Here is a 13,595-nt window from a genome sequence, read left to right as displayed (position 1 = left end):
CTGCACGTTTGAGCTTCAGAAAGAGCCATTGAGGTTCATTCTGGTGTTACGCAGCACGTTTGAGCTTCAGAAAGAACCAATGAGGTTGATTCTACTGTTACGCAGCACGTTTGAGCTTCAGCAAGAACCAATGAGGTTCATTCTGGTGTTACGCAGCACGTTTGAGCTTCAGCAAGAACCAATGAGGTTCATTCTGGTGTTACGCAGCACGTTTGAGCTTCAGCAAGAACCAATGAGGTTCATTCTGGTGTTACGCAGCACGTTTGAGCTTCAGCAAGAACCAATGAGGTTCATTCTGGTGTTACGCAGCACGTTTGAGCTTCAGCAAGAACCAATGAGGTTCATTCTGGTGTTACGCAGCACGTTTGAGCTTCAGCAAGAGCCAATGAGGTTCATTCTGGTGTTACGCAGCACGTTTGAGCTTCAGCAAGAACCAATGAGGTTCATTCTGGTGTTACGCAGCACGTTTGAGCTTCAGCAAGAACCAATGAGGTTCATTCTGGTGTTACGCAGTAAATTTGAGCTTCAGCAAGAACCAATGAGGTTCATTCTGGTGTTACGCTGCACGTTTGAGCTTCTGCAAGAACCAATGAGGTTCATTCTGGTGTTACGCTGCACGTTTGAGCTTCAGAAAGAGCCAATGAGGTTCATTCTACTGTTACGCAGCACGTTTGAGCTTCAGCAAGAACCAATGAGGTTCATTCTGGTGTTACGCAGTAAATTTGAGCTTCAGCAAGAACCAATGAGGTTCATTCTGGTGTTACGCAGCACGTTTGAGCTTCCACAAGAACCAATGAGGTTCATTCTGGTGTTACGCTGCACGTTTGAGCTTCAGAAAGAGCCATTGAGGTTCATTCTGGTGTTACGCAGCACGTTTGAGCTTCAGAAAGAACCAATGAGGTTGATTCTACTGTTACGCAGCACGTTTGAGCTTCAGCAAGAACCAATGAGGTTCATTCTGGTGTTACGCAGCACGTTTGAGCTTCAGCAAGAACCAATGAGGTTCATTCTGGTGTTACGCAGCACGTTTGAGCTTCAGCAAGAACCAATGAGGTTCATTCTGGTGTTACGCAGCACGTTTGAGCTTCAGCAAGAACCAATGAGGTTCATTCTGGTGTTACGCAGCACGTTTGAGCTTCAGCAAGAACCAATGAGGTTCATTCTGGTGTTACGCAGCACGTTTGAGCTTCAGCAAGAACCAATGAGGTTCATTCTGGTGTTACGCAGCACGTTTGAGCTTCAGAAAGAGCCAATGAGGTTCATTCCGCTGTTACGCAGCACGTTTGAGCTTCAGAAAGAGCCAATGAGGTTCATTCTGGTGTTACGCAGTACGTTTGAGCTTCAGCAAGAACCAATGAGGTTCATTCTGGTGTTACGCAGCACGTTTGAGCTTCAGCAAGAGCCAATGAGGTTCATTTTTGTGTTACGCTGCACGTTTGAGCTTCTGCAAGAACCAATGAGGTTCATTCTGGTGTTACGCAGCACGTTTGAGCTTCAGAAAGAGCCAATGAGGTTCATTCTGGTGTTACGCAGCATGTTTGATCTTCAGAAAGAGCCAATGAGGTACATTCTACTGTTACGCAGCACGTTTGAGCTTCAGAAAGAGCCAATGAGGTACATTCTGGTGTTACGCAGCACGTTTGAGCTTCAGCAAGAACCAATGAGGTTCATTTTTGTGTTACGCAGCACGTTTGAGCTTCAGCAAGAGCCAATGAGGTTCATTTTTGTGTTACGCAGCACGTTTGAGCTTCAGCAAGAGCCAATGAGGTTCATTCTGGTGTTACGCAGCACGTTTGAGCTTCAGAAAGAGCCAATGAGGTTCATTCTACTGTTACGCAGCACGTTTGAGCTTCAGCAAGAACCAATGAGGTTCATTCTGGTGTTACGCAGCACGTTTGAGCTTCAGAAAGAGCCAATGAGGTACATTCTACTGTTACCCAGCACGTTTGAGCTTCAGCAAGAACCAATGAGGTTCATTATTGTGTTACGCAGCACGTTTGAGCTTCAGAAAGAGCCAATGAGGTTAATTCTGGTGTTACGCAGCACGTTTGAGCTTCAGAAAGAGCCAATGAGGTTAATTCTGGTGTTACGCAGCACGTTTGAGCTTCAGCAAGAACCAATGAGGTTCATTTTTGTGTTACGCAGCACGTTTGAGCTTCAGAAAGAGCCAATGAGGTTAATTCTGGTGTTACGCAGCACGTTTGAGCTTCAGCAAGAACCAATGAGGTTGATTCTGGTGTTACACAGCACGTTTGAGCTTCAGCAAGAACCAATGAGGTTCATTCTGGTGTTACGCAGCACGTTTGAGCTTCAGCTAGAACCAATGAGGTTCATTCTGGTGTTACGCAGCACGTTTGAGCTTCAGCAAGAACCAATGAGGTTAATTCTGGTGTTACGCAGCACGTTTGAGCTTCAGCAAGAACCAATGAGGTTCATTCTGGTGTTGCGCAGCACGTTTGAGCTTCAGAAAGAGCCAATGAGGTTCATTCTGGTGTTACGCAGCACGTTTGAGCTTCAGAAAGAGCCAATGAGGTTCATTCTACTGTTACGCAGCAGGTTTGAGCTTCAGCAAGAACCAATGAGGTTCATTCTGTTGTTACGCAGCACGTTTGAGCTTCAGAAAGAGCCAATGAGGTTCATTTTACTGTTACGCAGCACGTTTGAGCTTCAGCAAGAACCAATGAGGTTCATTTTTGTGTTGCGCAGCACGTTTGAGCTTCAGAAAGAGCCAATGAGGTTCATTCTGGTGTTACGCAGCACGTTTGAGCTTCTGCTAGAACCAATGGGGTTCATTCTGGTGTTACACAGCACGTTTGAGCTTCAGTAAGAACCAATGAGGTTCATTCTCGTGTTACGCAGCACGTTTGAGCTTCAGCAAGAACCAATGAGGTTCATTCACGTGTTACGCACGTTTGAGCTTCAGCAAGAACCAATGAGGTTCATTTTCGTGTTACGCACGTTTGAGCTTCAGCAAGAACCAATGAGGTTCATTCTGGTGTTACGCAGCACGTTTGAGCTTCAGCAAGAACCAATGAGGTTCATTTTTGTGTTACGCAGCACGTTTGAGCTTTTGAAAGAGCCAATGAGGTTCATTCTGGTGTTACGCAGCATGTTTGAGCTTCAGCAGGAACCAATGAGGTTCATTCTGGTGTTACGCAGCACGTTTGAGCTTCAGCAAGAACCAATGAGGTACATTCTGGTGTTACGCAGCACGTTTGAGCTTCAGCAAGAACCAATGAGGTTCATTTTTGTGTTACGCAGCACGTTTGAGCTTCAGAAAGAGCCAATGAGGTTAATTCTGGTGTTACGCAGCACGTTTGAGCTTCAGAAAGAGCCAATGAGGTTCATTCTGGTGTTAGGCAGCACGTTTGAGCTTCAGCAAGAACCAATGACGTTGATTCTTCTGTTACGCAGCACGTTTGAGCTTCAGCAAGAACCAATGAGGTTCATTCTGGTGTTTCGCAGCACGTTTGAGCTTCAGCAAGAACCAATGAGGTTCATTCTGGTGTTACGCAGCATGTTTGAGCTTCAGCAAGAACCAATGAGGTTCATTCTGGTGTTACGCAGCACGTTTGAGCTTCAGCAAGAACCAATGAGGTTCATTCTGGTGTTACGCAGCACGTTTGAGCTTCAGCAAGAACCAATGAGGTTCATTCTGGTGTTATGCAGCACGTTTGAGCTTCAGAAAGAGCCAATGAGGTTCATTCTGGTGTTAGGGAGCACGTTTGAGCTTCAGCAAGAACCAATGAGGTTCATTCTGGTGTTACGCAGCACGTTTGAGCTTCAGCAAGAACCAATGAGGTTCATTCTGGTGTTACGCAGCACGTTTGAGCTTCAGCAAGAACCAATGAGGTTCATTCTGGTGTTACGCAGCACGTTTGAGCTTCAGCAAGAACCAATGAGGTTCATTCTGGTGTTACGCAGCACGTTTGAGCTTCAGCAAGAACCAATGAGGTTCATTTTTGTGTTACGCAGCACGTTTGAGCTTCAGAAAGAGCCAATGAGGTTAATTCTGGTGTTACGCAGCACGTTTGAGCTTCAGAAAGAGCCAATGAGGTTCATTCTGGTGTTAGGGAGCACGTTTGAGCTTCAGCAAGAACCAATGAGGTTCATTCTGGTGTTACGCAGCACGTTTGAGCTTCAGAAAGAGCCAATGAGGTTCATTCTGGTGTTACGCAGCACGTTTGAGCTTCAGCAAGAACCAATGAGGTTCATTCTGGTGTTACGCAGCACGTTTGAGCTTCAGCAAGAACCAATGAGGTTCATTCTGGTGTTACGCAGCACGTTTGAGCTTCAGCAAGAACCAATGAGGTTCATTCTGGTGTTACGCAGCACGTTTGAGCTTCAGCAAGAACCAATGAGGTACATTCTGGTGTTACGCAGCACGTTTGAGCTTCAGCAGGAACCAATGAGGTTCATTCTGGTGTTACGCAGCACGTTTGAGCTTCAGCAAGAACCAATGAGGTTCATTTTTGTGTTACGCAGCACGTTTGAGCTTCAGAAAGAGCCAATGAGGTTAATTCTGGTGTTACGCAGCACGTTTGAGCTTCAGAAAGAGCCAATGAGGTTCATTCTGGTGTTAGGCAGCACGTTTGAGCTTCAGCAAGAACCAATGAGGTTCATTTTGGTGTTACGCAGCACGTTTGAGCTTCAGCAAGAACCAATGAGGTTCATTCTGGTGTTACGCAGCACGTTTGAGCTTCAGCAAGAACCAATGAGGTTCATTCTGGTGTTACGCAGCACGTTTGAGCTTCAGCAAGAACCAATGAGGTACATTCTGGTGTTACGCAGCACGTTTGAGCTTCAGCAGGAACCAATGAGGTTCATTCTGGTGTTACGCAGCACGTTTGAGCTTCAGCAAGAACCAATGAGGTTCATTTTTGTGTTACGCAGCACGTTTGAGCTTCAGAAAGAGCCAATGAGGTTAATTCTGGTGTTACGCAGCACGTTTGAGCTTCAGAAAGAGCCAATGAGGTTCATTCTGGTGTTAGGCAGCACGTTTGAGCTTCAGCAAGAACCAATGAGGTTGATTCTTCTGTTACGCAGCACGTTTGAGCTTCAGCAAGAACCAATGAGGTTCATTCTGGTGTTTCGCAGCACGTTTGAGCTTCAGCAAGAACCAATGAGGTTCATTCTGGTGTTACGCAGCATGTTTGAGCTTCAGCAAGAACCAATGAGGTTCATTTTGGTGTTACGCAGCACGTTTGAGCTTCAGCAAGAACCAATGAGGTTCATTCTGGTGTTACGCAGCACGTTTGAGCTTCAGCAAGAACCAATGAGGTTCATTCTGGTGTTACGCAGCACGTTTGAGCTTCAGAAAGAGCCAATGAGGTTCATTCTGGTGTTACGCAGCACGTTTGAGCTTCTGCTAGAACCAATGAGGTTCATTCTGGTGTTACACAGCACGTTTGAGCTTCAGAAAGAGCCAATGAGGTTCATTCTGGTGTTACACAGCACGTTTGAGCTTCAGCAAGAACCAATGAGGTTCATTCTCGTGTTACGCACGTTTGAGCTTCAGCAAGAACCAATGAGGATCATTTTCGTGTTATGCACGTTTGAGCTTCAGCAAGAACCAATGAGGTTCATTCTGGTGTTACGCAGCACGTTTGAGCTTCAGCAAGAACCAATGAGGTTCATTCTGGTGTTACGCAGCACGTTTGAGCTTCAAGAACCAATGAGGTTCATTCTGGTGTTACACAGCACGTTTGAGCTTCAGCAAGAACCAATGAGGTTCATTCTCGTGTTACGCACGTTTGAGCTTCAGCAAGAACCAATGAGGATCATTTTCGTGTTACGCACGTTTGAGCTTCAGCAAGAACCAATGAGGTTCATTCTGGTGTTACGCAGCACGTTTGAGCTTCAGCAAGAACCAATGAGGTTCATTCTGGTGTTACGCAGCATGTTTGAGCTTCAGCAAGAACCAATGAGGTTCATTCTGGTGTTACGCAGCACGTTTGAGCTTCAGCAAGAACCAATGAGGTTCATTCTGGTGTTACGCAGCACGTTTGAGCTTCAGCAAGAACCAATGAGGTTCATTCTGGTGTTACGCAGCACGTTTGAGCTTCAGCAAGAACCAATGAGGTTCATTCTGGTGTTACGCAGCACGTTTGAGCTTCAGAAAGAGCCAATGAGGTTCATTCTGGTGTTACGCAGCACGTTTGAGCTTCTGCTAGAACCAATGAGGTTCATTCTGGTGTTACACAGCACGTTTGAGCTTCAGCAAGAACCAATGAGGTTCATTCTCGTGTTACGCACGTTTGAGCTTCAGCAAGAACCAATGAGGATCATTTTCGTGTTATGCACGTTTGAGCTTCAGCAAGAACCAATGAGGTTCATTCTGGTGTTACGCAGCACGTTTGAGCTTCAGCAAGAACCAATGAGGTTCATTCTGGTGTTACGCAGCACGTTTGAGCTTCAGCAAGAACCAATGAGGTTCATTCTGGTGTTACACAGCACGTTTGAGCTTCAGCAAGAACCAATGAGGTCCATTCTCGTGTTACGCACGTTTGAGCTTCAGCAAGAACCAATGAGGATCATTTTCGTGTTACGCACGTTTGAGCTTCAGCAAGAACCAATGAGGTTCATTCTGGTGTTACGCAGCACGTTTGAGCTTCAGCAAGAACCAATGAGGTTCATTCTGGTGTTACGCAGCACGTTTGAGCTTCAGAAAGAGCCAATGAGGTTAATTCTGGTGTTACGCAGCACGTTTGAGCTTCAGCAAGAACCAATGAGGTTCATTCTCTAGCATTTTCTCTGCCTAAAACTTTCAAGGCCATGCTTGCACCACTCAAATTATTGTCATAAGCACAATCTAGATCATTAACTGAAGTTCTCTTTGATGTTACACAGTCGCCGACTTGACTACCAAGTCAGCAACTTTGAATTTAGCAAAGAGTATAGATTCTGTTATATTCAGATATAATAGATAAGGAAATTGGCTGTCTGAAAACAAACTTCTAATTTCTTCTGTATTTTACTAGTCCCCTTATCTGAAAACAAAAGAGCAGAACCATCAGCATATAAAAACAAATTACAATCACAAACAGCTTGTGTATGATTTATATATAAAAAACTAAAACAAAAGAGGTCCACGTACATGACCCTGTGGGACTCCATTATTTACAAGTTTCCCCTCAGAAAGGATCCCTCCAACTTCTACCTTTTGAACTCTTCCTGTTAGATAAGAAGCCAACCATGCAATCACTGTACTCGAGAAACACTTAACACTCAATTTATCTAACAGCATTGAGTGGTTCACTGTATCAAAAGCATTTTGTAGGTCCAAAAGAACCATACCACACAAATTATTTCTATCAATCTCTTTTTCTTACGAAGTATGTGTCTGTTGAATAAGACCATAAATAAAATCATCAAATTAATCTGTTCATGCATAGTTGCATACATTATTCATACATCTGTTTATGCACCACTTTTTCTATTTTTAAAACCACACTACAGTAAGAATGGAGACCGGATGATAATTCCCCGGATCATGTCTGTTTCCTTTCAATAGCTCATACATGAGTTACAAGAACCAACAAACACTACAATTTTTTTATTCAAAAGGGTTTGCAAAGCTGTTGAAACTGTAAACTTCTGTCCCCCAAATATTGGAAATTGTACGAATATGAATGTAAATAATCTGAATTGTGATTTGAAAAGATATATCACATTTTCGAATTAATTGTGGAGCCAAATTTGTTTATTGTCATGGGAAACCTTTCTTTAGACAGTGTAAATATGTAGTGTCACATTTCTGCAAACTTGCTCAGTTGTAATATTTTATCTTATTTAATTTCTTCATCGCTACTTTTGGTGCAGCCAATCTGGGAAAACATCCCCAGCGTCTCTCAAAAGTGGCAAAATGTTCAGAGACTCTCACATTGTTTGTGTTCCTATCTTTCCAAAAACTTCAGTTTATCTTTTTTATAGACCATACAGTTTCCCAAGGTGCCGCAGTAGCGCCATGCGGTTAAACACGTGGATGTGCGCGTTTCCTTGTCATTCCGTGTTTTTGTTTTTTTCTCACACTCTTTTATGTTTTCTTGTTCTCTTTCTCTGTGTCCCCTTCTCTTTTATCCCGCACTCTGACCCCCCCTCAACCCGCAGTGATTTTATCTATGAGAGTCCAAGGCCAAAGGAGAAAGAGCGAGAGGACGGGGGCCCCCAGAGTTCCTGGAATCCGTGCCAAACTTCTCCATCCCTCCTCTCCTCCCTTTTTCTCTGGCCGTTGCGGTCGCTACTGTTTAGTCTGCACAGGGCTGTTCTCAGCCCGTAGATCAAAACATGGCCACGTTTCCTAACTGCGAACGGGGCCCTCCATTGTTTTTGTCTGTGTGTGTGACCCTGGGTCTTTCTAACCTAAAGTATTTTTCTTTTGCTGATTTCGGTGATTGTTCTGAAGGTCTCGCAGTGTCTGTATTGTTTTGTGGCCCAGGCATTTAATCTTGTTTATACTAAAGATGACTAAAGACAAAACAAGCATTAAAATAAGGGAACCAGGAAAACCTGTATAAATTAATTTTAGTTTTAAAAGTGTGATTTCTAGACCTAGGATAATTATACTACTAATAAATTAATATAATCTTAAAACGCCATGGGCAGTTGGATATAATGGATTGTTGGAGCCAAAAAGGCTAGGAACCACTATGCTAGGGGGCCTGAAATTTTTAGAGAAAAAAGGGTTAAAAACATTTTAAGAAAGGCGAGTTTTACATCTTTTATCACCTATTCATTTTACTTTGTAAGGACTGGAGTTAGTAGATAATTCATGATTTTTTTTTTTTCAATTGACTTCCCTAGTTTTCAACAGTATGATGTTAAGACAATGTTCACAGTTGTAAATGAAATCTTAAAACATTTAGAATATCTATTTATTTATTACTAGTGTTCATTTCTAGAAAATAATATGTGTTGTATCTCTTTACGGCACTTCTCCATGCCACTGTCTCCTGTGTAAATGTTCTCAATATTCTCTTTAAATCTCCTTTGCAACATTTTTTTTTAAAAACTCTCTACAATAGTATTTGATTCTTATGTGAAAGATTTCTCTTAATTGTTATACATTTAACTGTATTCAAATATTATCTGGAGCACAAGTTATCTTTTAGAGTAAATATATTACTGGGTTTTAGTAAAATGACAGTATAAAAGCCAATTATTTAAGTATTTATAATTTCAAGCTTGCTGTTCTCCGTTATATGCATGAATTTCCTTTTATTTTGTGAATGCGATTCCTCGCTAGAGGGTCATCTTGTATGGACGTTCTCAGCAACAAACCATTTGTCTGATCACTAAGGAGCCACGGGAAAAAAAAACGTAATGACAATGTTTTTATGGCAACTCAAGAATGAGTTTCCAGACCCTTCACAAGCAACTCTCCTGAGCGGTGATGTTGTGCTTTTAACAGGCTTCTAAAAATAATCGGGCACTGCTAAAGCACTGACTCTACATTAACGGAAAATTGAAATATTAGCAATATATATTGTGTTGTTTCAAAAACAAAAAACGAAAAAAAGCTAATTTAATTGAGAAGGATAATTTTTGCCGAGCATATAGTTACAACATGGACTAAACTCCTAACCAGCCTAACCTTGACCTCTTGAATTCATATCTAAATCTCATTCTTTATTCCACTTCTCCCAGGTACACACTGGACGAGTTCGGAACGGCGCGGCGTTCTGCTGTGGTCCGAGGCTTTATTGACGCTCTGACCCGTGGAGGCCCGGGCGGCACCCCGAGACCCATAGAGATGCACTCTCACGATCCGATGAGGTACAGTCCACGACAAGTGCACTCACTGTGATCATTCCATTCAAAAGCTTACGGAAACACAATGGATGACATTTTCTCTTCTGCGCGCTAAAAATAATCACTTCAAACCGGCTATAATTGGGGGTCATTTTGAGGGTCACACTGTTGTTAGCCACTAAAAGCCTCTCCATCACTGATTAACGTCCTCACATGTTGAGCCGCCGTGCTCCTCTATGTGCTACGTATCCCGAAGCTGCAAATCCAATTCAGCATCTAAGCACATTAAACCCAACCTGATTCTTTCAGGGAAGTGCTTCCCCGTTCATAGAATTACTTAGTGCAGGTTCAGAGAAAGGTCGGGCTGTTGAGATCTATGGATCGCCCCACGTGCTCCAGGCCGGCACCCCATTAAGCTTTCGAACGCCCTCCTCCCCCCTCCCGTCAGGAACCCGAGGAGAGAACATGAGGTTCTTGGCAGAACGTCGATAAAAGTGGGAAGCGGTGGTTCTCAGAACAGCACTTCCCCTGCTGTCCGGTGTTAAAGGATATGGAGCCGATGTAATGATAGCTGACTGTGTGATGGCCTCAAATCTCAGGAAATCTATAACTTAACTGGATGTAACTACAAATCTAGAAGAAACGCTTCAAGTAGTTAATCATCAAGTCATCCAGTTCCTACCTGTGCAAGCTGTTTTCATTTGCTAAGGCCATCATCACTATTGCAATTGCTCATCGCTAGGGTTAGAGATTTGACCAGCCCCCCTAAAAACGAGGTATCACTCACTTTGAAAAAACCAAACAAAAACACGCCTTGAAAGTCCATGCTTTCATTGTGTGATGCAGTTAGAATGACCGCAAAATTTAAGATATGGAGGCAAGAAATTTCCCTGTGTGTGTTTTTTTTTGTGTGTGTTAATATATTAATGATGTGAGCACTATTTCAAATGTGACATTGATTTTATACAACAGTTCAATAAACGAGAAGTTATTATTGTGAGTTACATTTTAGGCACGATATTGTCAATGTTGTCTGTTCTACTCTAATTTGCCAACGAACATAGTTTTTAAAGAATGCTACAGAACCGTTGTGCATCTCCGAGCAACACACAGTTGTGTTTCATTCCTGAATGAATCAGCTTTTTTGAACTAATAAATTATTAAATGAGAAAGACAATCACTTTGTTCCTGAAGGAATCAGAGTTTTTGAAGGAATCAATGGTTCAACGATCCGTTTATAAAGACAGTCCCTTCCTGAATGAATGAGCCGTGTGAACGAATCGGTTGAATAACTGACATTTTATTGTTTTTTGCGTAAGAAAACAGTACTTACGTTTTTTGTTAAGCATCTTATATGATACATCAGTCTTTTATGACTCATATTGTATGATATTGAAGAAAATGGAGTTCATGCACTCTCAGAAACGAGGTACAAAAGCTGTCACTGGGCCGGCACCCTTTCAAAAGGTACTAATATGTACCATTTAGGTTTAAATAAGGTACAGAGGCATACCTTTTGAAAGGGTACTGCCACAGTCTGTACCTTTTTTCTGATATTTTATTCTTTTTTTTTTTTTATTATTCTTTTTTTTTTTCGATGACCAAACTGAGCAAAATGTGTAATTTGGTGTAGTTGCTAATATTTATATGGGCAAAAAGTGAGTAATCCTGATAGCTGCATATAAGACTGCTTAGATAAAATGCACATACTTTTAATTTATCACCCTGGGCCCTATCATACACCCGGCACAATGTGACGTCAGGCACGACGCATGTGTTTTTTTGGAAGTTTCAGCCCGACGCGGTTATCATTTTCACGTCCTGCACCACGTTGTTTAAATAGCAAATGCATTTGCGCCCATCTGTTCACCCATGGACGTGCTGGTCTGAAAACCAGGTGTGTTCAGGCGCATTGTTGGCACGTTGCCATTGACCAACAACCTGGTCCAAAGTCAATGCCGCAGTTATTTAAAGGGCATGTTAGTAATATGCGCCTATAGGCGGGTGCACAACGCGTGTACACTCTGCTTATTACACACACAGGGCAGCAGCACACAAACATTTTAAAATATAAAAAATAAAAGGATTCCCCTCTGGAGAGCGTTCAGTCTTTCCTCTTGTAAATTCCTCCATGTAAATAGCGAATCCGCCATGGCGTGAGCGCAACTGGCTTTTAAAGGGAATGGGAGATGAGACTCTGATTGGTTTATTGCACGTTATGCCCAAATCACACCCATGACTCATTAAAAGACTAGGTACAACCCTTTTGGACCCTGCACCTGGCGCGCCGACCAGTTTTTCCATCGTTAAACTAGGAAAGGTGGATTTGGGCTCGCTCTAAGTGCACCTGCGTCATGTGCTTCAGACCAGTGGTTCTCAAACTTTTTATACCAAGTACCACCTGAGAAAATATTTGGGTCTCCAAGTACCATAATGACCAACTTTAAAATACAGTAGCATAGTAGGCCTAACTATTCAGTTACAGCTCTGCACAGTTCAAAAACGAGGCAGTTAATTCCTAATAAGAATATTTATTTTTATCAGCCACTTTAACATTGTAAATACACTGTTTGTACATTAACACTGCACTTTGCTTACATACAGGTAAATAAAATAATAAAATAATGATTAAATTAAAATGTGTTGTACATTTAAATTAAAACTGTACTGTACTTAAATGTAAAACAAAAACTTTACTCAAATAAAGGATAAAATAAAATGTATGTGTTTTAACATTCATTTATTTAGTGATTCCTCTGCGTACCACTAGAGGCAGCCTAAGTGCCACTAGTGGTACTCGTACCACACTTTGAGAACCACTGCTTCAGACCATGCGCTCAGATCGTTAAAATAGGGCCCTATATATCTCCCAATAGTATGTCTGAGTAAGATATCTAAATGGTTAGTTTTATGATCAAAGCTCTGCAGTTTTTCTTGTGGGGGGGGCATGTAATGTAATGATATCTAAGGATGATTGTAATGAAGATAAAATAATGTACAAATAATACATATAATTATGCACGGATAATCAAGCAAACCTAAGTTGATTCAGTCTAGTAAGTGTTTATATTGAAACATTACTAACAATATAAAAATCTTTTCAGATTTTGATTAAAGTTTTTTACTTGCTAAAGAAGTATAAGCTATCGATCAGACGTTTTGATCATTTAGAGTCATTTAGAGAAATTTTCATATAAAATATGATACAGTATAGGGTAACGGTAATATTGTGTTTGTGTTTGCATGGATTTTGATCTCTTTTTCTTATACATGTCTGTTCATACAATCACCCAAACAGGTATGTTGGAGACATGTTGGCCTGGCTTCACCAAGCCACAGCCTCAGAGAAGGAGCACCTGGAAGCCTTGCTCAAGCAAGTTACCGTTCAAGGTACACGTCGTTCCTTTCACACAAACACCGTGTCTAAACTGGAAATGACATTTGCTAGTTCAGAACAAATCCGTCTACACGGTCACATTTGAGTGGAGGCCCATGTCTTTATCGTTTTTTTTATCTGTGCATCTAAATACTATAGATATTATGTGTCATTTGAAATTAATTTTTTTGAATTATTCAAGTGAAAATTATTTCGCTCATCCAAACTTTTTACACCATTTCTGTTGAAGATCAAGTGGGATGGATTCACCCATTGTATAGCTGCTGAAGTCTTGCCTCAAGCTGCTTCTTTAAGTTTCGGTCACATCTGAAAAATTTTGCTGTAGAAAAGCTCCAAGTCAATACACTGTAAACAAATATTTTTAGAATGAAGACTTTCTACTTTAAAATTTAACTTTTATTTCAATGTTACTTGTCATTTCTTTTAATTATTTGTTTCACTGGACAAA

General features: G+C 41.8%; 1 protein-coding gene across 1 annotated transcript in view; it reads left to right on the top strand.

Moving 5' to 3' along the window:
- The window catches only part of cog6 (component of oligomeric golgi complex 6), a 107,928-nt gene that overhangs the window by 49,894 nt on the left and 44,439 nt on the right, over nt 1-13,595 (top strand). Inside the window, exons 9-10 of the mRNA XM_079823652.1 lie at nt 9,646-9,774; nt 13,049-13,140. Of these exons, the coding sequence (XP_079679778.1) occupies nt 9,646-9,774; nt 13,049-13,140 (221 nt within the window). The remainder of the gene's footprint in view (nt 1-9,645; nt 9,775-13,048; nt 13,141-13,595) is intronic.

This window comes from Gobio gobio, assembly GCF_949357685.1.
Source record: "Gobio gobio genome assembly, chromosome: 8".
NCBI lineage: Eukaryota > Metazoa > Chordata > Actinopteri > Cypriniformes > Gobionidae > Gobio > Gobio gobio.
Note: the sequence above shows the minus strand (reverse complement) of the source record. Positions and strands in the feature narration are given on the sequence as shown.